Raw genomic sequence first — 26,571 nt, forward strand, 5'->3', positions numbered from 1 at the left:
AGTTTGCTCTTAACAACCATACATCCTCTTCTGCTGGTTGTTCGCCTTTTTTTTGTTGTTCTGGGAGACATCCGTCTTTTGGGTCATTCTCCAAATTGGTATCGGCTGTGCCTGAGGAGGAGAGTTTTTCCGGTGATTTGGAGAGAGTTTGGACGGATGTGCGTGTTAATCTTCAGGAGTCTAACAAAAAATCTAAGAGGTACTTTGATAGGAAACGGCAAGAGGTTTTGTTTGCTATTGGTGACATGGTTTGGTTGTCCTCTAAGAATCTGCGGTTGAGGATTCCTTCTAAAAAATTGGGTCCCAAGTTTGTAGGGCCCTTTAAGGTGCTTCAGGTAGTTAACCAATCTGCTGTTTGGTTGGAGGTTCCTACCTCCTGGAAGATTAATCCGGTGTTTCATGTTTCTCTGCTGAAAAGAGCTTATGTGTCGGATGGAGACGCCTCTGCCACTGTTCCTCCGGTGGTGGAGGACGTGGAATACGAAATTTCCCGCATCCTAAATTCTAGACGGTATGGAGGGAGTTTGCATTATCTCGTCGCTTGGAAGGGTTTCGGACCCGAGGATAACTCATGGGTGAGGGCGGATGATGTTTCTGCTTCCAGACTTGTCAGAGCGTTTCACAAGAGGTTTCCTGATAAGCCTGGGCCTAGGGGATCCGGAGGATCCTCATAGAAGAGGGGGTACTGTTAGAACTCTCCTGTTAGGTTTTTTCTATCTTGCTGGTCACATGACCTTTTTTGCCTATTTAGTCCTGCTCCGCCCTCCTGGCCTTGCTGGACTTCATTGTAATTTCTACTCTTAAGCTAGCTTGGTGCTTAGTTACCTTTCTCAGTCAGTTTTGCTAGGTATTCGGACCTTTATGTTCTATGTTGTGTGTTTGTCTTTTACTGCTACAATTTCTGCTAGGAGGTGTCCAACTTTATCCCAGTCCCTAGTTCTTGTAGGGATCCCTCCCTTGCATCTATAGGTCTTCGTACAGACTAGCTGAGGACTTTAGCGGGTCTGATCGCAGGATCAGGTTCCCCGTTACATCGTAGGGATCTAGCTTAGTTCTATTGTAGGGACAGATCTCCTTTCTTTCCTTAGTGCTTGTAGCAGATCATAACACCTAGCTTGTGGCGGGGTGTGCGACAGAGCAGGAAGGGACACCGGGCCGATGATCAATCCAATGAGATTTATTGAGGCAGGGAACATAGAACAATCAAATATCAATATTATTCCTTAGAGTCCACAATGAGTCCACACCAAAAAGGGGAACAGTTCCGGCGGCGCCACCCGGCAATCCGACTCCAGGGAAAAGGCAGAAATAATCCTGGGATGAGTTCGATGGATCCAACAGATGAGGGACGCAATACAATCCCAAGTGGCAGCTTCTAACCATCCCCACACGGGCACCAGGATCTCGCCTCAGCGTAAGATCTTAGCCCTTTGCATGGCAGCACACAACTAACTGGCCAAAACCATGTGTCTATTGTTCTGTGTCCTGGGATCAGCCCATCGATGTGGGGGTGGTCCCACCTATTTAGAACATGTGGTTGCCTTAAGAAGTTTCCAGAAGCTACGGGCTTATATTGGATGAGTCCTATGCTGAAAAGAACAAAGACAGAATCCCCCACTAGATGTTGACCCAGGCCTGATTACATTGCAGTCCAGGAACACAGGCCGAGGGAGAGACACGCTGTTACATACTTAACTTAAATAACCTCTCTCTTTCTTACGTTATCTTTCCCTTTAGATTTAAACATGCATGCATACACCCATTATTTTAAAAAACATCCCTCGACCAGACCTGCACTGCTAACTACAGACCTGTCTCTAATCTCCCCATTCATTTCTAAACTGGAACGCTTGGTCCACCTGCTATCTCTAAGCTCACTTTCTTCTTAACCCTGGCTTCCACTCTTTACACTATACTAAAGCTGCCCTCACTAAAGTCTCTATTAACAGCTAAAGGTCACTATTCCTTGCTGATTCTCCTTGATCTCTCTGCAGCATTCAACACTGTGGATCACCAGCTCCTCCTCACGATGCTCCGCTCTATTGGCCTCATGGACACAATTCTTTCTTGGTTCTCCTTCCTACCTGACCGCTCCTTTACTGTATCTTTTGCTGGCTCTTACTCCTCTAATCTTCCCCTTACTGTTTGAGTTCCAGTTTCATCTCTATGCTGATGACACCCAATTATACACCTCTTCTCTTGACATTACCCCCACCTTAATACAAAATACCAGGGATTGTCTGTCCGCTGTTCTCTAATTTTATGTCCTCACTCTATCTGAAAGTGAATCTCTCCAAAACTAAACTTCTCATGTTTCCTTCCTCTTGTATTGACTTATACCAGATATTGAAATTGCCTTGGATGATTCAACCATAACTCCCAAGCAGCACGCTCGCTGTCTTAAGGTTATATTTGACAAAAACTTTGCTTTAGTTCCTATATCCAATTGCTCACTCGCTCATGTTACCTGCATCTTAATAACATCTCCATAATCCGATTATTTCTAACCTTTGAAATTGCATGAACTCTAACGGTTTATTTTATTCATTCTCGTCTGGACTACTGCAACTCTCTACTGATTGGTCTCCCTCTAACCAAACTTTCTCCCATCCATCATGAATGTGGCAGCCAGGGTCATCTTTCTGTCCAGCCGCTACACAGATGCCTCTACCCTATGCCAGTAATTGCACTAATTGCCCATTTGATACAGAATACAATACAAACTTATCTCGGTCACCCACAAAGCTCTCCACAGTTCTGCAGCATCCTATCTCTCCTCCCTCATCTCTGTCTATCACCCCCTCCACTCTGCAACTGATCTAAGAATAACATCCTCCATAATCCAAACCTCCCATCTCCAAGACTTCTCTCCTGCTGCTCCAGTTTTCTGGAATGCACTACCCCAGATGATCCAACTAATACCTAGCCCCCACGTTTTTAAACGTGCTTTAAAAACACGTCTTTAGATAGGTCTATCACCTCAATTCATCAGTCTAGCTCTCCCCTGTTCCCTCTTTCAAAATTTTAGTCAGAACCTTGTCCCCCCCTATTCATCTTTGTCCACTTCAAGTACTTTCTACCTATTATGTTCCCCCTATTTCCTTATAGATTGTAATATTGCGAGCAGTTCCCTCACTCCTGTAACTGGTGAACTATGTGTTTCTTTGTTTTTATTGTTTGTACATGTCCCCACTTACTTGTTAAGTGCTGTGGAATATGTTGGCGCCATTTAAATAAAATTATTATTATTATAGGGGTAGGCAATTTATTTTCCCAATGGGCCACCTGAGAGACTGTGACTGTTGTGGAGGGCCGCACCAACAGGTCGAACTTAAAGGGAATCTGTCAGCTGATACAGTACAGACCAAAAGTTTGGACACACCTTCTCATTTAAAGATTTTTCTGTATTTTCATGACTATGAAAATTGTACATTCACACTGAAGGCATCAAAACTATGAATTAACACATGTGGAATTATATACTTAACAAAAAAGTGTGAAACAACTGAAAATATGTCTTATATTCTAGGTTATTCAAAGTAGCCACCTTTTGCTTTGATGACTGCTTTGCACACTCTTGGCATTCTCTTGATGAGCTTCAAGAGGTAGTCACCGGAAATGGTTTTCACTTCACAGGTGTGCCCTGTCAGGTTTAATACGTGGAATTTCTTGCCTTATAAATGGGGTTGGGACCATCAGTTGTGTTGTGCAGAAGTCTGGTGGATACACAGCTGATAGTCCTACTGAATAGACTGTTAGAATTTGTATTATGGCAAGAAAAAAGCAGCCAAGTAAAGAAAAACAAGTGGCCATCATTACTTTAAGAAGTGAAGGTCAGTCAGTGCGAAAAATTGGGAAAACTTTGAATGTGTCCCCAAGTGCAGTTGCAAAAACCATCAAGCGCTACAAAGAAAGTGGCTCACATGAGGCCCGCTCCAGGAAAGGAAGACCAAGAGTCACCTCTGCTTCTGAGGATAAGTTTATCCGAGTCACCAGCCTCAGAAATCACAGGTTAACAGCAGCTCAGATTAGAGACCAAGTCAATGGCACACACAGTTCTAGCAGCAGACACATCTCTTCAACAACTGTTAAGAGGAGACTTTGTGCAGCAGGCCTTCATGGTAAACTAGCTGCTAGGAAACCACTGCTAAGGACAGGCAACAATCAGAAGAGACTTGTTTGGGCTAAAGAACACAAGGAATGGACATTAGACCAGTGGAAATCTGTGCTTTGGTCTGATGAGTCCAAATTTGAGATCTTTGGTTCCAACCACCGTGTCTTTGTGTGACGCAGAAAAGGTGAACGGATGGACTCTACATGCCTGGTTCCCACCGTGAAGCATGGAGGAGGAGGTGTGATGGTGTGGGGGTGCTTTGCTGGTGACACTGTTGGGGATTTATTCAAAATTGAAGGCATACTGAACCAGCATGGCTACCACAGCATCTTGCAGCGGCATGCTATTCCATCCGGTTTGCGTTTAGTTGGACCATCATTTATTTTTCAACAGGACAATGACCCCAAACACACCTCCAGGCTGTGTAAGGGCTATTTGACCAAGAAGGAGAGTGATGGGGTGCTACGCCAGATGACCTGGCCTCCACAGTCACCAGACCTGAACCCAATCGAGATGGTTTGGGGTGAGCTGGACCGCAGAGTGAAGGCAAAAGGGCCAACAAGTGCTAAGCATCTCTGGGAACTCCTTCAAGATTGTTGGAAGACCATTTCCGGTGACTACCTCTTGAAGCTCATCAAGAGAATGCCAAGAGTGTGCAAAGCAGTCATCAAAGCAAAAGGTGGCTACTTTGAAGAACCTAGAATATAAGACATATTTTCAGTTGTTTCACACTTTTTTGTTAAGTCTATAATTCCACATGTGTTAATTCATAGTTTTGATGCCTTCAGTGTGAATGTACAATATTCAAAGTCATGAAAATACAGAAAAATCTTTAAATGAGAAGGTGTGGCCAAACCTTTGGTCTGTACTGTGCATGCTGCCCAAACCATAGGCACAATGGATCAGCCACTGGCTGTACGATCACAGCCATGCATGTTTATGTCTGAAATGCTGTGGCGCGACCTTCGCTATAGACGGGTCCACAACTGCTTCTCCCAGGCCGCTGACATTGTCTGACAAGTCTCTTACTATATGCGTACGCAGGCAGAGTGTTGTCATTCACTGTTAGCGGGCGGAGAGAAGCTGCAGGGGACCTGCCTGTATTACTAGTCACCCGCACGGCACGGTCCCAGGCAGCCATTAAAAGTTTGTTTTTCTCTAAAACGCTGCAGCATATATCAGCTGACAGGTTCCCTTTAATTCTACTCATTATTATTATTTTAAAATAATTTTTATCACATGATATTGAGCAGAATTAAATCTGTTGATTTACTGCTAATGCATTATTCAGTATGGCTTATTGCAAAACATGAATACTTATCAGTAGCAGTTAATCAAAACAATATTAACCCCTTACTGACATCTGACGTACTAATACGCGTCTGTGCCCTGGGACTTAATACCCAGACCCGTATTAGTACGTCATGGCGATCGCGCTCGCACACAGGCTGTGCGGGCGCGATCGCCGCCGGGTGTCAGCTGATTGTCACAGCTGACACCCGGTACTATGTGCAGGGAGCGGTCCTGCACCGCTACCAGCACATTAACCCCCGCGATGCTGCGATCGAAGTCGATCGCAGCATTGCGGGGGCAAGGGGAGGTGATCGGCGATACTCACCTCCTCTTCCGGCTTCCAGCGCAGTCTGCAAAGGCTTCCCGGGTGTTGCCATGACGACCCGATGTCGTCATGACAACATCCGGGTCACCAGAGAGCAGGAAGATTGCTTGGACATGCGCAGTGCATCTCCAAGCAATCTTCACACTGTGCACTTCTGACAGCCTTCATGGCATAGGGATGGTGCTCCATTCCTGTGCCATGCAGGCGATCAGAAAAAAAAAAGTGAAAGTCCCAGAGTGGGACAAAGTAATAAAGTGTATAAACTGTGTGAAAGTGGAAAAAAAAAAAATGTGCAAAAATATTATAAAAAAATAAAAAAAATAATACACCAAAAATAAAAATATAATGTACCCATCAATAAATATTATTAGAAAAAAAATTAAAAAAAAACAATAAAAGTACACATATTTGGTATCGCCGCGTCCGGAACAACCTGACCTATAAAACTGTCCCACTAGTTAACCCCTTCAGTGAACACGGTAAAAAAAAAAAAAAAAAACGAAGCAAAAAACAATGCTTTATCACCATACCGCCAAACAAAAAGTGGAATAACACGCGATCAAAATGACGCATATAAATAAAAATGATACCGCTGTAAACGTCATCTCGTCCCGCAAAAAACAAGCCACCATACAGCTCCATCAGCCGAAAAATAAAAAAGTTATAGCTCTCAGAATAAAGCGATACTAAAAAATATTTTTTTCTATAAAATAGCTTTTATTGTGTATAAGCGCCAAAACATAGAAAAATGATACAAATGTGGTACCGCTGTAAACGTACTGACCCGAAGAATAAAGCTACCTCATCAATTTTACCACACGCGGAACAGAATAAAAAAAAAACAATTCCTGAATTGTTGGTTTTTGTTTATTCTGCCTCCCAAAAATCGGAATAGAAAGCGATCAAAAAATGTCACGTGCCTGAAAATGGCACCAATAACAACGTCAAGTCATCCCGCAAAAAACGAGCCGTCACATGACTGTCTGCCAAAATCTTGAAAAATTATAGCTCTCAAAATATGGCGATGCAAAAATTAGATTTTACAAAAAATGCGTCTTTTAGTGTGTGACAGCTGTCAGTCATAAAAACCCCATATGATTCTGGCATTGCTGTAATCACACCGATCCGAAGAATAAAGTCGTCTAATCACTTATACCGCACAAGGAACGGCGTCAAAAATAAACTCTTGGGTTAGGATTGGGCTAGGGTTAGGGCTGGGTTTGGGGCTAGGGTTGTGCTGGGGCTAGGGTTGTGCTAGGGTTAGGGCTGGGGTTGGGATTTTTTTCAAAAGTAAGAAAAAAAGATGACGATATGGCGACTAGTGTTGAGAGCAAGTGCTCGCTACTTGAGTTTGCATCGGGTGCTCTGGTATGCATTGAGTATCGTGGGTATTTGAGTGACATGCTCGAGTCTCTGCCCCATATGCTTCGCGGCCAAAAAGCTTTACGGGGATTGCCTGCCATGCACGAGCGATCCCCGCATGTTTTTTTTTGGGTGTCTAATAACCGTGAAACATGCGGAGCAGGGACTCGAGCATGTCACTCGAGCACACGCTGTACATGGTGCATACCTGAGTACCCGATGCAAACTCAAGTAGCGAGCACTTGCGCTCAAGAATAATGACAACTTATTCAATATGATGACCTAATGTAAACAAATAATGTGCCGTACCTCTGGGTTCAAAATGTTCACTATACACCTTAATAAAATCCTTGAGGGGTATAGTTTCCAAAATGGGGACACTTGTGGGGGAGCTCCACTGTTTAGGCACATCACGGGCTCTCCAAACGCGACATGGTGTCCGCTAACAAATTGAATGGAAAATCTGCTCAAATTGTTAGCGGACGCCATGTTGCGTTTGGAGAGCCCCTGTGTGCCCAAACATTGGAGCTCCCCCACAAGTGACCCCATTTTGGAAACTAGACCCCCCAAGGCACCTATCTAGATGCATAGTGAGCACTTGGAACCCCCAGGTGCTTCACAAATTGATTCGTAAAAATGAAAAAGTGAAAAAAAAAACACTTTTTCATTTTTATGAATCAATTTGTGAAGCACCTGGGGTTCCAAGTGCTCACTATGAATCTAGATAGGTGCCTTGGGGGGTCTAGTTTCCAAAATGGGGTCACTTGTGGGGGAGCTCCAATGTTTGGGCACACAGGGACTCTCTAAATGCAACATGGTATCCGCTAACAAATTGAATGGAAAATCGGCTCAAATTGTTAGCGGACACCACATTGCGTTTGGAGAGCCCCTCTGTGCCCAAACTTTGGAGCTCCCCCACAAGTGACCCCATTTTGGAAACTAGACCCCCCAAGGCACCTATCTAGATGCATAGTGAGCACTTGGAACCCCCAGGTGCTTCACAAATTGATTCGTAAAAATGAAAAAGTGAAAAAAAAAACACTTTTTCATTTTTATGAATCAATTTGTGAAGCACCTGGGGTTCCAAGTGCTCACCATGAATCTAGATAGGTGCCTTGGGGGGTCTAGTTTCCAAAATGGGGTCACTTGTGGGGGAGCTCCAATGTTTGGGCACACAGGGACTCTCCAAATGCAACATGATATCCGCTAACAAATTGTTGGCTCAAATTGTTAGCGGATATCATGTTGCATTTGGAGAGTCCCTGTGTGCCCAAACATTGGAGCTCCCCCACAAGTGACCCCATTTTGGAAACTAGACCCCCCAAGGCACCTATCTAGATGCATAGTGAGCACTTGGAACCCCAGGTGCTTCACAAATTGATTCATAACAATGAAAAAGTGTTGTTTTTTTTCACTTTTTCATTGTTACGAATCAATTTGTGAAGCACCTGGGGGTTCCAAGTGCTCACTATGCATCTAGAAAGGTGCCTTGGGGGGTCTAGTTTCCAAAATGGGGTCACTTGTGGGGGAGCTCCAAAGTTTGGGCACAGAGGGGCTCTCCAAACGCAATGTGGCGTCCGCTAACAATTTGAGCCGATTTTCCATTCAATTTGTTAGCGGATACCATGTTGCATTTAGAGAGTCCCTGTGTGCCCAAACATTGGAGCTCCCCCACAAGTGACCCCATTTTGGAAACTAGACCCCCCAAGGCACCTATCTAGATGCATAGTGAGCACTTGGAACCCCTAGGTGCTTCACAAATTGATTCGTAAAAATGAAAAAGTGTTTTTTTTTTCACTTTTTCATTATTACGAATCAATTTGTGAAGCACCTGAGGGTTCCAAGTGCTCAGTATGCATCTAGAAAGGTGCCTTGGGGGGTCTAGTTTCCAAAATGGGGTCACTTGTGGGGGAGCTCCAATGTTTGGGCACACAGGGACTCTCTAAATGCAACATGGTATCCGCTAACAAATTGAATGGAAAATCGGCTCAAATTGTTAGCGGACACCACATTGCGTTTGGAGAGCCCCTCTGTGCCCAAACTTTGGAGCTCCCCCACAAGTGACCCCATTTTGGAAACTAGACCCCCCAAGGCACCTATCTAGATGCATAGTGAGCACTTGGAACCCCCAGGTGCTTCACAAATTGATTCGTAAAAATGAAAAAGTGAAAAAAAAAGCACTTTTTCATTTTTATGAATCAATTTGTGAAGCACCTGGGGTTCCAAGTGCTCACCATGAATCTAGATAGGTGCCTTGGGGGGTCTAGTTTCCAAAATGGGGTCACTTGTGGGGGAGCTCCAATGTTTGGGCACACAGGGACTCTCCAAATGCAACATGATATCCGCTAACAAATTGTTGGCTCAAATTGTTAGCGGATATCATGTTGCATTTGGAGAGTCCCTGTGTGCCCAAACATTGGAGCTCCCCCACAAGTGACCCCATTTTGGAAACTAGACCCCCCAAGGCACCTATCTAGATGCATAGTGAGCACTTGGAACCCCAGGTGCTTCACAAATTGATTCATAACAATGAAAAAGTGTTGTTTTTTTTCACTTTTTCATTGTTACGAATCAATTTGTGAAGCACCTGGGGGTTCCAAGTGCTCACTATGCATCTAGAAAGGTGCCTTGGGGGGTCTAGTTTCCAAAATGGGGTCACTTGTGGGGGAGCTCCAAAGTTTGGGCACAGAGGGGCTCTCCAAACGCAATGTGGCGTCCGCTAACAATTTGAGCCGATTTTCCATTCAATTTGTTAGCGGATACCATGTTGCATTTAGAGAGTCCCTGTGTGCCCAAACATTGGAGCTCCCCCACAAGTGACCCCATTTTGGAAACTAGACCCCCCAAGGCACCTATCTAGATGCATAGTGAGCACTTGGAACCCCTAGGTGCTTCACAAATTGATTCGTAAAAATGAAAAAGTGTTTTTTTTTTCACTTTTTCATTATTACGAATCAATTTGTGAAGCACCTGGGGGTTCCAAGTGCTCAGTATGCATCTAGAAAGGTGCCTTGGGGGGTCTAGTTTCCAAAATGGGGTCACTTGTGGGGGAGCTCCAAAGTTTGGGCACAGAGGGGCTCTCCAAACGCAATGTGGTGTCCGCTAACAATTTGAGCCGATTTTCCATTCAATTTGTTAGCGGATACCATGTTGCATTTAGAGAGTCCCTGTGTGCCCAAACATTGGAGCTCCCCCACAAGTGACCCCATTTTGGAAACTAGACCCCCCAAGGCACCTATCTAGATGCATAGTGAGCAGTTGGAACCCCCAGGTGCTTCACAAATTGATTCATAAAAATGAAAAAGTGTTTTTTTTTTCACTTTTTCATTGTTACGAATCAATTTGTGAAGCACCTGGGGGTTCCAAGTGCTCACGATGCATCTAGATAGGTGCCTTGGGGGATCTAGTTTCCAAAATGGGGTCACTTGTGGGGGAGCTCCAATGTTTGGGCACACAGCGGCTCTCCAAACGCAACATGGTGTCGCTAACAATTTGAGCCAATTTTGCGTTAAATTTGTTAGCGGACACCATGTTGCATTTAGAGAGCCGCTGTGTGCCCAAATATTGGAGCTCCCCCACAAGTGACCCCATTTTGGAAACTAGACCACCCAAGGCACCTATCTAGATGCATAGTGAGCACTTGGAACCCTCAGGTGCTTCACAAATTGATTCATAAAAATGAAAAAGTGTTTTTTTTTTTCACTTTTTCATTGTTACGAATCAATTTGTGAAGCACCTGGGGGTTCCAAGTGCTCACTATGCATCTAGATAGGTGCCTTGGGGGGTCTAGTTTCTAAAATGGGGTCACTTGTGGGGGAGCTCCAATGTTTGGGCACACAGGGACTCTCTAAATGCAACATGGTGTCCTCTAACAAATTTAACGGAAAATCGGCTCAAATTGTTAGTGACACCATGTTGCGTTTGGAGAGCCGCTGTGTGCCCAAACATTGGAGCTCCCCCACAAGTGACCCCATTTTGGAAACTAGACCCCCCAAGGCACCTATCTAGATGCATTGTGAGCACTTGGAACCCTCAGGTGCTTCACAAATTGATTCATAAAAATGAAAAAGTGTTTTTTTTTTTCACTTTTTCATTGTTACGAATCAATTTGTGAAGCACCTCTGGGTTCCAAGTGCTCACTATGCATCTAGAAAGGTGCCTTGGGGGGTCTAGTTTCCAAAATGGGGTCACTTGTGGGGGAGCTCCAAAGTTTGGGCACACATGGGCTCTCCAAACACAACATGACGTCCGCTAATTATTCAAGCAAATTTTACAATCAAAAAGTCAAATGGCGCTCCTTCCCTTCCGAGCCCTGCCGTGCGCCTAAACAGTGTTTTTTCCCCAAAATATTGGGTATCTGCGTGCCCAGGGGAAATTGCACAACAAATTTTGGGGTCCATTTTTTCTTGTTACCCCTGTGAAAATAAAAAAAATTGGGTCTAAAGTAACATTTTTGTGAAAAAAGTTAAATGTTCATTTTTTTCTTCCACATTCAAAAAATTCCTGTGAAGCACCTGAAGGGTTAATAAAGTTCTTGAATGTGGTTTTGAGCACCTTGAGGGGTGCAGTTTTTAGAATGGTGTCACTTTTGGGTATTTTCTGTCATACAGACCTCTCAAAGTGACTTCAAATGTGATGTGGTCCCTAAAAAAATGGTTTTGTAAATTTTGTTGGAAAAATGAGAAATCGCTGGTCAACTTTTAACCCTTATAGCTCCCTAACAAAAAAAAATTTTGGTTCCAAAATTGTGCTGATGTAAAGTAGACATGTGGGAAATGTTATTTATTAACTCTTTTGTGTGATATATCGCTCTGATTTCAGGGCTTAAAAATTCAAATTCTGAAAATTGCAAAATTTTCAAAATTTTCGCCAAATTTCCGTTTTTTTCACAAATAAACGCAAGTGATATCGAAGAAATTTTTCCACAATCATGGAGTACAATATGTCACGAAAAAACAATCTCAGAATCAGGGGGATCTGTTGAAGCGTTCCAGCGTAATTACCTCATAAAGTGACAGTGGTCAGAATTGTAAAAATTGGCCCGGTCATTAACGTGCAAACCACCCGCGGGGCTTAAGGGGTTAACTGCTGTTTATAAAGTTTACAAAAAAAATTAATTATACCGTTCCTGTTATTCAGCCCTTGTACCTTGATCAACAGCTCCCAATACAATATGATATCCTCAGAGTTCCCCCCCTCACACAGTAATAAACCCCACAAAGCCCCCTCACAGTACAATGTCCCCACAATATATGATGTCCCCACATAGGCCTCCACGCAATATGATGTCCAAACAATTTCCCACAATTGCTGACAGTTTGAAAAAATATATATATAACTACTCACCTAAACCCATTCCCCACTCTCTCTGGTCTGTGCAGTGTATTGAAGCTATGCGCAGCTAGTGTAGTGACGTCATGGCGTCTGCTGTAATCTCAAGCGGGCAGGATCATTGGAAGAAGGCGCTGACGGTTCTTATTCCAAAATTGTGTTCACTGGTATCTGCATCTCAAGGATGTCTGTAAAGTACTGTGGAATTAACAGCGCTATATAAGGGAGTAAAATAAATTAATTAATTGAGATGCCAATGCAATGCTTACAAGCGCAGTAAGAAAGATCTTGTAAGTGCTGTGCAAGTTCTCTTATCGCTCCTTGACAACAGCAGTGGCCAGTAACCTTGGCACTGTGCAGTAAACAATAAAAAAATAAAAGTAGTGCTAACAGGAAAATGGAGCCAAATTCTAATCAAAATTGATTTGCTAAGTTGCTTGTTTTTACCAGTACTTTGCAAACATGCCTAACTTAGAACATGGGCATAACCCTTTAAAGGGATCTGTCACCAGAAGTGAGGTTCGATGTACTTACTTTGAAAATCTATGACAGGATGGCAATATAATGTGTTTTGAAATTGTTTTTCTATTTTTTTAAATTATACTGACCTTCTGATTATGGATTTTCAGAGTAAGTAAACCAGCCTCATCAGGTCTAACTCTGTTCCCATAATGAGTATTTGATGTTGTCGATATTCTGCCACACTTCTGCACCTATTAGGTTACTTGTCTTTTTTTTCCATGCCTTTTTTTATGTCATTTTTAACACTGCAGTTTCTGTCTCTTTTTGGTATGTCATGTTTCAAATAAAGCTGCTTTGTTTTGTTTTTTTTACACTTCCTGATGTTTGACTTTGACAAAACTCAACTGATAGATTCATGTGCAGACTACATGTGTTTTTTTGTGTGTTTTTTTTACCTGCGGATTTTCCACATCTATTGCAATTCTATGGGGAAAATCTGCACATAAAACTCAATGTACAAATATGTGATCAGCAGTCACGCACCGACTACCAACTTTACCTGCTTCTCTCTCTCATTATTAAAATCACATATTTGTGGTCATGTGATGGCTGCTTGACCGGCAATGAAGAGCATTCCTGACAAGTGTGCGCATTGCACAATGTCAAGTTTCCGAAAATCTGCTGTGCAATACAGCTACAGCAGAACTTTAGGTTTAGCCAGGAAAACCTCTTTTTGAATGTTTCTCCTGTCGACGTATCTTTTTTATATGGATTTTCCTGCTTAAGAAGTGTTATATTTTTCTTTAAGTCCAAATTCACAATTTCATGAAAAGAAACATTTCTTTAATCCCCCATTGCTCCAGTGCCTCTGTTTGGTGATCTGTTCAGTCACTTAATTAATTCAACCGATCAGAGATTTTGTGTCGTACATGCCAGTGATTGACTGAAATGGTCAGGTACCTGATAGTCTGGACGCCATCACTTCCAGGACTGTTGGAGATTGAAGGGATAAGTAATGCTTATTTCTTTTGTTTGTTTGTTTTTGTTTTTTGGAAGGGAGGAATTTGAACATTTACTACTTTATGAAAAATCCCAGCTTATTTTACAGAAGTGCACCTGTACATAGTATTTATCGTACTATTTTGTACAATGTATCGTATTTTCTGTGTCTCAGGTAAGCTGCTAAGGCTACAGCGGCAGCAGTCAGCTCATATAAAGCCAGGAGACGTGTTTGTTCTCCTCTGTGCGATTGAATTTCAAGGTTTCTCTCTGGAATTCCAGATGGGATATTCACACAGTAGAGAGAGTCAATGATTTGCTAACATCTTACCTGTGCCCCCTCTGATTGGCTTTATCACGTGTCAATCATCTGAACCAGCATGCTGCTACAAGTATCGTGGCAGTAGTAGGAGACACCACGTGAATAATGAATAGACTCTTGAAACACCTGTTATTCTTGTATCATAAATGCTCATCTGAGCCGGCAGCGACTTCCTAATACTTTACTTTAAACAGTGACTATTAAAGTGGTCGTGTCCCTGCTGCAAACACAGGTAAGTGGGAAGCTTTGCCTACTCAACAGAGATTAAAGAATTAGGCCACATTCACACGTTCAATATTTGGTCAGTATTTTACATCAGTATTTGTAAGCCAAAACCAGGAGTTGGTAAAAAATGCTGAAGAGGTGCACGTGTTTCTATTATAATTTTCCTGATTATTTCACTCTTGATTTTGGCTTTTAAATACTGATGTAAAATACTGAACATGGCCTTATTAAAGTGAGGAAGTCAAGTAGATTTTTGTTTTATGAAAATTCTATTTATTGCTATCAGTAATTATGGTATGTCTGCTGAGTAGTTGTATGGCGCTTTTCATGTCTGCGCAGGAAATGCATATGTTTACTACATACATGGAGGGTAGGGTCAAACCAGTTTATTGTACAGGATTGGGATATTAGGAAAGCACATATTAATCATAACCAAAACACACCCCTATTTCTTAAATCACACCCTGTTAAGGGTTATGTAAATAAGCAACAGCAAAGCAGAGCATATATGCTATATACATTAATTATTCCATGACCATGTTTGTATTCCACAAATGGAAGGTATATGAAGGATGGCATGATGCAACTATTAGGCCACAGCCCCACTATCTGTATTCTGTCAGTATTTTTTCTCCAGAGTGGGAGCCAAAACCAGGAGTGGGTGATAAATGCGGAATTGGTGACTTGTTTCTGTTATACCTTTTCTCTGATTGTTCCTCACCTGGTTTTGGCTCCCACTGCTGAGAAAAAATACTGACCGAATACTGACAGTGGGGTCATGGACTTAGAATGGGACCACACTGTGACTTTTGCCATAACACTTGTCGTGCGACAGTACATGACGCCGCTACATTTCTGCACAACACAAATTAAAGCCACCCCCACTCCCCCACCCCAATGGTACTGCGACAAACAGGATGCAAAAAATCTAACACGGTTGGACTTCTTGCAGCTAGCTTGCCACAGCTCCTTGGGGGCCGCAAAGACGCAAATTAATTTGTATTGAATTGTAATGTAGCAATGACACCTAACGAACTTTGGTAGCGCAACAGGTATCATGGCCAAAGTTGCTGTGTAGCCCTATCCTTAATCTATTCTTTCCGTTCACAAAATATTGATTTTAAAGAGTCACCCACCTCTGAATTTTTTTTTTTCAAAAATTCTGTTAAAAGTTAAAGCACCACTCCAGCATTTTTTTAATGTATTTTTTTAGAGCTGGAGTGATGACACTTCTGTAAGTTCCCTGCCCCAATAATATACTTAGCAGCCACTGTCTTCTGCTCTTCCCTGCACTACTCCGGTCCTGATCAGCCATCTTGTTACCGCACCTTAACGGTCACAAACTCTTAGTGTAAGTCTATGAGAACCTCGTTCTGCCTCGTTCTGGCTCTCATACACTTACATTGAGAAGTGACCTCCTGTTCGTTCCTCAAACACTGGAGAGATCCGGCAGGTCACAACCTGCAGAGGACTACCGGAGCGGTGTCGATAACAGATGAAGTTGGTGGCTGGTAAGTATAGTACTGGGGACAGGGAACTTACATTAGTGACACCACTCCGTCGGTAAAATAAAAAGCACTGGAGTGATACTTTAAGTCTCCTTACCAATCTCCTAGCTGTTAAAAAAAAAAAAAAAAAACAATACCTCTCATTTTACTGCCCTTGGATATAGAGTGCTATGTTATACTTCCTTTATCTGTAATGTTATCATCCACTTTTGATTATACATGTATATTTTATGCATCTATTAAATACAAGTCATTATTTTAACATATATTTGGTCATTCCTGTGGGTTCTAAGTGACTTTTAATATCTGAAACCTGATATCAGCTCTGGGCTTTAAGTAAACAAATTGATAAATCATTTCTACTACCCAGGTGACTTGGGAGCATTAATGACGTTGCAGCTTGGATACTGGTGACACTAATATTACACACGTGGTCAAAATTGTTGGTACCCCTCGTTTAATGAAAGAAAAACCCACAATGGTCACAGAATTAACTTGAATCTGACAAAAGTAATAAATTAAAAATCTATGAAAATGAACAAATGGAAGTCAGACATTGCTTTTCAACCCTGATTCCACAGAATTTAAAAAAAAAATTAAACTCATGAAATAGGCCTGGACAGAAATGATGGTTCTCTTCTTAACTTAATATTTTGTTGAACAACCTTTTGAGGCAATCACTGCAATCAAACGATTCCTGTAACTGTCAATGAGACTAATGCACCTCTCGACGGGTATTTTGGCCCACTCCTCATGAGCAAATTGCTCCAATTTGAAATAGGCCTGGACAGAAATGATGGTACCCCTGAAAATAATGTGACAAAAGGGACATGTTAAATCAAGTTATATCCACTAATTAGCATCACAGGTGTCTACAATCTTGTAATCAGTCAGTGGGCCTGTATATAGGGCCACAGATACTCACTGTGCTGTTTGGTGACATGGTGTGTACCATACTCAACATGGACCAGAGGAAGCAAAGGAAAGAGTTGTCTCAGGAGATTAGAAAGAAAATTATAGACAAGCATGTTAAAGGTAAAGGGTATGAGACCATCTCCAAGCAGCTTGATGTTCCTATGACTACAGTTGCACATATTATTCAGAGATTTAAAATCCATGGGACTGTAGTCAACCTCCCTGGACGTGGCCGCAGGAGGAAAATTGATGACAAATCAAAGAGACGGATTATACGAATGGTAACAAAAGAGCCCAGGATAACTTCTAAAGAGATTAAAGGTGAACTTCAAGCTCAAGGAACATCAGTGTCAGATCGCACCATCCGTCTTTGTTTGATCCAAAGTGGACTTCAAGGGAGACGACCAAGGAGAACACCATTGTTGAAAAAAAATCATAAATAAGCCAGACTGGAATCTGCCAAACTACATGTTGACAAGCCACAAAGCTTCAGGGAGAATGTCCTATGTACAGATGAGACAAAAATGGAAGTTTTTGGCAAGGCACATCAGCTCTATGTTCACAGTTGGAAAAATGAAGCATATCAAGAAAAGAACACTGTCCCTACTGTGAAACTGTGCAGGGTACAATGGAATCTCAAGACTATCAAGGGACACTAGAGAGAAATGTGCTGTCCAGTGTCAGAAAGCTTGATCTCAGTCGCAGGTCATGGTTCTTGTAACAGGATAATGACCCAAAACACACTAAACACACTAAAAAACACGCTAAAAACACCCAAGAATGGCTAAGAGGAAAACATTGGACTATTCTGAAGTGGCCTCGTATGAGCCCTGACCTAAATCCTATTGAGCACCTTTGGAAAGAGCTGAAACATGCCGTCTGGAAAAGGCAACTTTCAAACACAAGACAATTGGAGCAATTTGCTCATGAGGAGTGGGCCATAATACCTGTCGAGAGGTGCAGAAGTGTCATTGACAGTTACAGGAATCGTTTGATTGCAGTGATTGCCTCAAAAGGTTGTTCAACAAAATATTAAGTTAAGAAGAGTACCATCATTTCTGTCTAGGCCTATTTCATAAGTTTAATTTTTTTTTTAATTCTGTGGAAGCAGGGTTGAAAAGCAATGTCTGACTTTCATTTGTTCATTTTTATAGATTTTTAATTTATTATTACTTTTGTCAGATTCAAGTTATTTCTGTGACCATTGTGGGTTTTTCTTTCATTAAACGAGGGGTAACAACAATTTTGACCACATGTGTAACCTGTTAAGACTCCATTATGTGCTGTTACATAATGGAATTCCTTTAGTCTTGGCACCAAGCTATACAAATATGTTACAGGGATTGCATGGGGTCAGAAGTTGGCTGCGTGGGACCAGCACAGTGAATGGTGAGCTCCGGCTGTGACTGTTGAAATCAGAGAGACCGCTAAATCAAGGCTGTAGCTGTTCAGTGGCCATTGGTTTTATTAATGGGCATTTATCACTTATGCACAGAATAGGCAGCTAAAATGTCTGATCATGGAGGCGGCTATTGAACTCGTTCTATCAACACATCAGCTCCCTGTAATTACATTGCTGTAGAAGTCAGAGGGTTAACCATTACTACGAAAATCTATTTGGCGTTGTCAAATACAGAGTCTTAGGGCTCACTCACATGAGCGTTTAACACGGCCGATTGCTAGCCGATATTTGTCGGAAAGCACTTGGCCCAATGTTATACTATGTCGCAGTACCGATTCGGCATGAGAGAGAATCGCAGCATGCTGCGAGTACATCCGATAATCGGATCATGTGCACCCATACAAGTCTATTGGTGCGTGTGAAACATCGGACAATGGAGAAGATGGAGAAATCTTGTTCTCCATCTCCGCATTTGTGCTCCGATTCTCGCATGCAAGAGAATCTGATCACACTAATATGACATTCGGCTCAAACTCTATTAGAGTTTGAGCCGAGTGTTATTGGCATAATCGGCCCGATTCTCTCGCATGAGAGTGTCTACCGCCGCTTGACTGCAGCCTTAGTCTTCATTTAGATTTTTCTGTTTCATATTCATGTTCTAGCTGTGTTTTTAATGGATAGTACACGTACCCATTAAAGTCTATAGAGCTGCTCACATCTTTGTTTTTTTTTGCAGACCAAGGGCCTGATTCATTAAGACTAGCATATCATACGTCGGTCTTATTGATGGGCATGTAGGAGTAAGATGCGCCTAATTCATTAACAGTCACACGCCACTTAATGAATTAGGTGCATTGTATCAATAGCGTGTGCTTCCGTGCGCCTTGTAAGAAATATTACTCCAGTCGGAGACTGGATTACATTTCTGCCATACGTTATGCATGTAACTTTTGAAGGACTTGTCGGGGTGGCGGCCTCGCCATGGCCTGTCCAGCCCTTGCTCCACTCACTTTGACTGATATGGCCAGGATTGGTGTGAAAACGCCAAAAGTCAGAATATTTTTTTCACAACTTTAAAAAGAAGCAAAACTTTTTAAGCAATTCAATGTCTTTTACTCCAGAAATCTGATGAAAACAATTTGATGAATCTGTCCACAAGAATAGAAAAAAAACAGAGACCAGTCAATTTTTGAACCTCATCACAATTAAATGGTTTGCGAAAAATAATTGCAAAATAGGTCTGTTGGTTCACTCTACATCCTGAAACGAGAAATACCAGAATAAAAAATTATCAGAAAATTGTAGGATCCTCTATTACATAAAAACTTACCAATGGAAAATTCATAAACAGAAACAATCCCGCTGACAGCTCCATTAGCAGAAAAGTAGGGTTTACGCATTCTTTGGTTCAATACAAATATAAATGCCGATACTTTAGGGTGAACTTATATTTTATTTCTTTTTTAGGTATTCAATATGACATTACTTTTGTTCCAAATTGGAATGCTCTGTACAGCTGTTTTATACCACAGTGTGGAAGGGAAGAGAGATCCGGTCACGTATTGTGGAGGTCAGTAAATTTTCCCTCATGTTAAAATACATTTTTGACGCGAAGTCAAGGCGGCGACAGCAGCTGAGCAGTGGGGGTGCCGGGTGTTTAACCCCAACCGATCTGATATTGATGATGTTTTCCAAGGGTACGTCACCAGTGTAAAAGTAGCGGAAAAATCCTTGAATCCCTTCCCACAAGTGGGCATATTGCAAGTGCTTTCCTGCATTTGGGCGTACATTTACGACTCAATAGTTTTCCCTGTGTCATCTATAGAAGGAGCCAGCTGTAATACACAGCTGAGCTCCTGCTGTGTGTTCTGAGACTGGAGCTAGATCCAATTCCTGCATTTTAACCTCACATACGCCACTGTCAGCCCATCGACATACCCAAAGTGCTATCGTGAGTTGGTTTGGCAACCAGAGACTTAATAATCAATGGTTTCCATGTCTGCCATATCCCCCAGCCTATCCGATCTTACAGGGTCTACTAGGCAATTTGTCAGTCAAACACTGATAGATTGGATAATGCTCTGTACTACATAAGTATTACAGTGCATTATCAATATGATCACAGGTTCAAGTCCCCTTGAGTGACTAGTAGGCATTGCAAAAAAAAAACAAAAAACATTTTTTGTGTTACATTAAAAAATAAAGATAAATGACGCGCCCCCTGGGCCTGTGCTGTGCAGGGGGATACCCGGAGCCGGATCGCTGGGGGTTGTAGTTCTCCGTGGCAGTGACCCGGTCCGTGCCCAGGGTGGTCAAACCAGTGGCAGTCTATTTGTATTGGAATAAGTGTCCGACTACGCCACCCGTGGATTGCGGTCAGTGGGGACCGCTGCTGCGCTGCAGACCGCTGAGGCTGATGTTGTTTGCGCAGCCGAGTATGGGATAACTCCCCACGGGAGAAGTATTGCCTCAGGGCAGCTAAGGTGGAAGATGATGGGAGTGATGGTGTGAGGGTCCCAGTACTAATGGTGCTGGTGCGGCAAGGAATCACAGAGACGTGTGGTGCAGTTCAGGGTCTTTACTGATGGTACAAGGCAGACCCTCCCGGGAGTACTGGCTAGTATAAGGGGCCTGGTCAGTCTGCGAGCAAGCAGGAGTTCCCCTGGCCAGGTGGAGTTGTAGGCCTCCCCGTTTATCTGCACTCTTCCTGGCTACCTTGCTGTAAGCGAGTAGAAGTAGCCCACGTCCCTGAGTATACCGTGTGGTGCTCACCCGTATGGCTGGTGACTTGGGGCCCTCTGTTAGCCTCCGCTCCTGGATGGCGGCGCTGGTCCCTTCTTTGTGACTGAGCCTCCGGGCTTCTATGGCCAGAGGACCTGGAATCCCCTGCCGGCTGGTTTCTGCTGCTGGGTATAGATCAGTCCCCACAGCCTCGGACTCCTGTGTCCGGCTTTAGTATCTTCGTCCAGGGCGAACTCTGCTCAGCTCCAGCCCCTGGACTTCTGCTGCTGCTCCTACAGAGCTCCTAGTTCTTCCTTTCCCTCTCCAGGCTCTGACTGCTCTAATCCCGCCCCAGACCCAGTTTATAAGGGCAGATTCCTCCCCTCCCAGGTCTGGGCGGACCGTGTTGCATGCTTAGGGATCCTGACCAGAGAAACCTCCCACTTGCTCTCAGACATAATATCTCTATTACTGTGGCAACCAGACCCCTGGGGTGTCACATTCCCCCCTAGTAAATTTTAGTACTCCGGGACTAAACACATTTTTGAAGAAACATAAATACAAGGTATAACAATAACAAGACAACATATTTACAAGAAGCTTTAGTCTGTAGAAGTCACGGCGTTTCCGTGACCGGGTGTCCATATCACCCAAGGTGAAGTTTATGACACAAAGGGGGTGTCCATGTCACCCAACAAGGCGAAGTCTTGGCACAGAATAGGGGACCTGTCCAAAGCAAACCACTTGCGTTGTCCTTGGGCGTGGCTGCAAGGCTGGAGCTAGCTACTTTGGGCCGCAAGTAGGCCACGCCAGACAGGTTTTCTCTTCTGCGACCGTCTTCGCAAGAGGCACCAAGGTGCAACTATCTACAATACTGTTCCGGTTATCCAGTGTCCATAACCTGTTAGTCCAAATAAATCTGCAGGGTAACTGAGAAACATAATTAGTAACAGGCAACAAACATAAACCATAAACATTTTTCAATAAACAGTCAACTTTACAGTGCATTGGTTTAGATTCTCCAGCGAGCGGGCATCTGACCTCTAGTGACTCTAGTGGACCTACGGAGCTCACTAACTGGTTCTGCAGCTTTCTGCGCACTCTTTGGCTCACTAGAGGCACGGCAGGCTCACTACTAGCGGTGGGTTGATCCTCCTGTACTGCTGGTGTGGACTCTTCTGCCTCTTGGGCCGGCTGCTCTTCCAGCTCTACCGGTTCCTCTGTAGGCACTTGCGGGGCTGGCTGGAGAAAGGTGAGGACGGGTACCACGACAGCGCCGTTTACTTGTGTCCAAGACCGGGGGAAGTCTCCGAGTACGGTACTGATCATTTCTTCCCTTTCCTCTGCGGGTTGAGGGTTTTCTTGATCTTCTTCAGGGCTTTGCAGCTGCTCGGGACACTTCTTCAGGTGGTCTCTGGAGACAATGGCTGTGGTTTCTCCTCCATCCTTACTGATTACGCAGATTTTTGGGTTCTCATGGCTTGATGGCAGTACGGTGTACGGGTCCTTCTCCCACTGGTCGTCCAACTTGTGGAGCCGCCTCTTCCTCTTCAAGACCTGCTCTCCAGGTACCAGGGGAACAGCGGGAGCATACTGGTTATAAGCCTTCTCTTGCCTTTCTCTAGCTTGAGACAGACTTCGCTCGACGCTTTCCTGTACTTTCCGATACTGCTGCTGCCGTTCTGTATCCCAGTCTGCCTCTGGCGAGGTGTCCTCAGGCGTCAATACTCCCATATCCAGGTCAATAGGCAGCTTACCAGGTCTTGCTCTCATTAGGTAAGCCGGGGTACAGTTGGTGGAACCTACAGGGATGTGGTTATACAGGTCCACCAGATCGGGCAGTTTCTCAGGCCACAGACTTGGTTCTTCCAGGGGCAGTGTTTTTAGCAGATCTATCACCACCTGGTTCATCTTCTCGCAGAGTCCATTGGTTTGAGGGTGATAGGGCGTTGTTCCTATCTTCTTGCAGCCATACAGGTTGCAGAACTCCTGGAAGACCTCCGCTTCGAAGGCTGGTCCTTGGTCTGTCAACACTTGGTCCGGGTACCCGTGTGGACGGCAGAAGTGCTGCTGGAAGGCTCTAGCTGCTGTTTGAGCCGTTAATTCCTTGACCGGGACCACCACCAGGAACCGGGAGTAATGATCTACGATTGTGAGGGCGTAGACATACCCAGATCTGCTTGGAGCCAGTTTCACATGGTCCAGGGCTACCAGTTCCAGTGGCTGTCTGGTGATGATGGGCTGCAAGGGAGTCTTCTGGCTGGCACGGTCCTTTCTTCTCAGGTGGCACGGGCCACAGTCTCTGCACCACCTCTCGATGGCTCCTCTCATGCCTACACAGTAGAACCGTTCACGCAACAAGAACTCCAGCTTCTTCCATCCGAAATGCCCTGCTCCGTTGTGGTATGCCTCCAGAACCATAGCCGCGTCTCGTCTTGGGACCACTACCTGCCAGGTCAACTCATGCGTTCGAGAGTTAACCATTCTCCGGCACAGCTTCTCTCTGTAGAGGAACAGCTTACTTTTCTCCTTCCACAGTTGCTTGGTCTCCTCCGGAGCATCTGGGTCAAGACGGGCATCGGCCTGGGTCAGCATTTCCTTCACCAAATGGACTGCGGGATCACTGTCTTGCGTCTCCGCCCAGTTGTAGTGGGGCAAGGGATTGAATGTCACGGAGCGCCTGTCCTTCACACGGTGGGAATACAGGGTAATCCCATGACGGTGGAACGCAGGGAGCTCAACTTCTTCCAGATCTTCTGGATCTTCCCCTACATCCGGTAAGTTCGGCATTCTAGACAGGGCATCCGCGTTGGCATTTCAGCGTCCTGCCCGGTATTTGATGGTGAATTCAAAGTTGGACAGGCGGGCCATCCATCTCTGCTCCAGGGCACCGAGCCTTGCAGTGTCCAGGTGTGTCAACGGGTTGTTATCTGTGTACACGGTGAATTTGGAGGAGGCAAGGTAATGCTTTAAACGTTCGGTCACTGCCCACACTACTGCCAGGAACTCCAGCTTGAATGAGCTATAATTCTCAGGGTTCCTCTCCGTGGGCCGTAGCTTTCGGCTGGCGTAAGCGATTACCCGTTCTTTCCCTTGCTGGATCTGGGACAGTACGGCTCCTAGCCCGATGTTGCTTGCGTCCGTGTGGAGGATAAAGGGCTGGCTGTAGTCTGGATATGCCAGGATTTCATCCCCCGTGAGGGCCATCTTCAGCTGGCAGAAGGACTCCTCTTCCAGCTTTTCCCACCTAAAGGGCGGCTTCTGGTTTTTGGCTTTCCGAGATTGACCTATCAGGAGGTCCTGCATAGGGGCTGCCATTTTGGTGAAACCGGGAATGAATCTTCGGTAGTAGCCTACCAACCCGAGGAACTGCCGCACTTCCTTTATGCTGGAGGGTCTTGGCCAGTCCTTAATCACGGTGATCTTATCAGGGTCGGGAGCCACTCCGTCAGCACTCACCACGTGTCCTAGGTATTGCACCTTTGGTTTCAGGAGGTGACACTTGGAGGGTTTCACCTTTAGGCCGTAGTTTGCCAGAGCTTCGAACACTTCTGCCAGGTGTTTCAGGTGGTCCTCGTAGGTCTTGGAATAGACGATGACATCGTCCAGGTATAACAGGACCGTCTCGAAGTTCCGGTGTCCCAGACAGCATTCCATCAACCGTTGGAAGGTTCCTGGTGCGTTGCAGAGCCCGAACGGCATACAGTTAAATTCGCTGAGACCCATCGGGGTGGTGAATGCGGTCTTCTCCCGGTCCGCCTCTGCTACAGGAACCTGCCAGTACCCGCTAGTGAGATCCAAAGTAGAGAAGAAGTTAGCAGATTTTAATGCAGCTAAGGACTCTTCTATCCTTGGTAACGGGTACGCATCTTTGTGTGTGATACGGTTGACCTTCCTGTAGTCTACACACATCCTCATGGTGTTGTCTTTCTTTTTCACTAAGACTAGTGAAGCTGCCCAGGGGCTACAGCTGTCCCTGATTACCCCAGCCTCCTTCATGTCTCTAAGCATCCCCTTGGTGTGTTGGTAGTGTGCCGGGGGTACGGGTCGGTATCTTTCCTTTATGGGAGGATGGTCTCCCGTGGGGATGTGGTGTTCTACCCCCTTTACTCGCCCGAAGTCTAACGGGTGTTTGCTGAACACTCTCTCGTACTCTTGAACCACCCGATAGACTCCCTGTTTCTGGTGTGAGGGAGTGGAGTCAGTACCCAAATGTAGTTGCTGACACCAGTCCTCCATTGGTCTCTTAGAGCCGTTACCTTCCTCTGATTGAGATGGAGGCAAGGGTTCCACGGCCTGTACAGAATTCTGGTTTATGGTGAACAATTTGGCTAGCGTGGCATACCGGGGCAGGTGTACGTCTCTCTCTCCCCAATATTTATGATGCGAACGGGCACCCTCCCATGGTGTACATCGACCACCCCCCGTGCTGTCAAAATGGTGGGCCTACTGTCTGAGTAGACGGGTTCTACCATTGCTTGGTAGTCTCTACCTCTTAGACCAATAGCTGCCCGACACCAAATCATCATCTCACTTTTTGGGGGCATGGCAATAGGGAACGGGTCACACATTCTCACGCTACCTATCTCACCACCAGATAGTTCCACCTGTTGCCGCTTCATCAGTGCCCGGATCTCTTTTTGGAGCACACGCTGCTGGCCGGAACTGGCGTTCTTGGCAACCTGCTGTAAAATGAGAATCACCTCTGCAAGACAATTTTCAATCACATTAGTTCCCAAGGTAATTCTAGGGTGACTCTCATGACGGTCTATGTCCACTATAATCAGTCCTTGTGCCGCCAGTTCGACTTTACCGATCTTAATGGTCACCTCTTTGAATCCCACCTGCGGCACGGGCTGACCATTGCTGGCGATGATACTCAGGTCGTCATCTGGGTAGCGGGTTATGTCCGAGTCATTCCAGTACTGCTTGAAGAGCACGTACGGGATGGTGGTGACCTGTGACCCGGTGTCTAGTAGGGCACTCATAGGAATGCCATCCAGTACCACAGGCAAGATTGGACGTCCCCCTACGTATTTATCACACCAGTTTGATGGGCCTGATGGTCTTATGCCTGGGGGATGGCCCTCTACCCCAGGTTGTGCCCGTTTAAATGACAGTACCTTGCCACATGTCCGGGTTGATTGCAGCGGCGGCAGATGGGTCGTCCGTCCTCGTTGTATCTGTCGCTGGGTCTTCCTCTGGCCGGTGGGGTCCTCCTCAGTCGGTGCCACGGGACGTCCTCCGGTCCGGATGCCAGCTGGATCTTTCCTGGAGAAGAGACCTGTAAAGACTGCACAGTTCTGGTTAGCGCGGCAACGCTCTTAGTCAGCTCTTGGACCTGATGGTGCAGGTCTGTAGCCGGGTCACTGTTTAAAGCCTGCGCATCAGCTCCCACAGGCCCTGCAGACAAGAGCGCCGTCTCCTGGTGGTAAGTGATAGCAGGGTGCCTGTGGGTCACAGCGCCACCTGGTGCCGGTTCTCGGAGCACCCGGATGGCTCTGTCCTTGAACTGTGCAAAGTCCAGGTCAGGGTCCTGTAAGGCCATTGCCCGCAACTGGGTTCGGTGGGCATTGCACAGTAGACCCTCAA

General features: G+C 44.9%; 1 protein-coding gene across 1 annotated transcript in view; it reads left to right on the plus strand.

Annotated features, from left to right (window-relative positions):
* Nucleotides 1–26,571, plus strand: part of CNPY1 (canopy FGF signaling regulator 1) — a 270,619-nt gene that overhangs the window by 99,023 nt on the left and 145,025 nt on the right. Inside the window, exon 2 of the mRNA XM_073677697.1 lies at nt 19,726–19,828. Coding sequence (XP_073533798.1) covers nt 19,735–19,828 — 94 coding nt within the window. The 5' untranslated portion in view covers nt 19,726–19,734. The remainder of the gene's footprint in view (nt 1–19,725; nt 19,829–26,571) is intronic.

Source organism: Phyllobates terribilis, unplaced genomic scaffold, assembly GCF_046119375.1.
Source record: "Phyllobates terribilis strain yellow unplaced genomic scaffold, ASM4611937v1 Scaffold_4__5_contigs__length_816908805, whole genome shotgun sequence".
In the NCBI taxonomy this organism is placed as follows: domain Eukaryota; kingdom Metazoa; phylum Chordata; class Amphibia; order Anura; family Dendrobatidae; genus Phyllobates; species Phyllobates terribilis.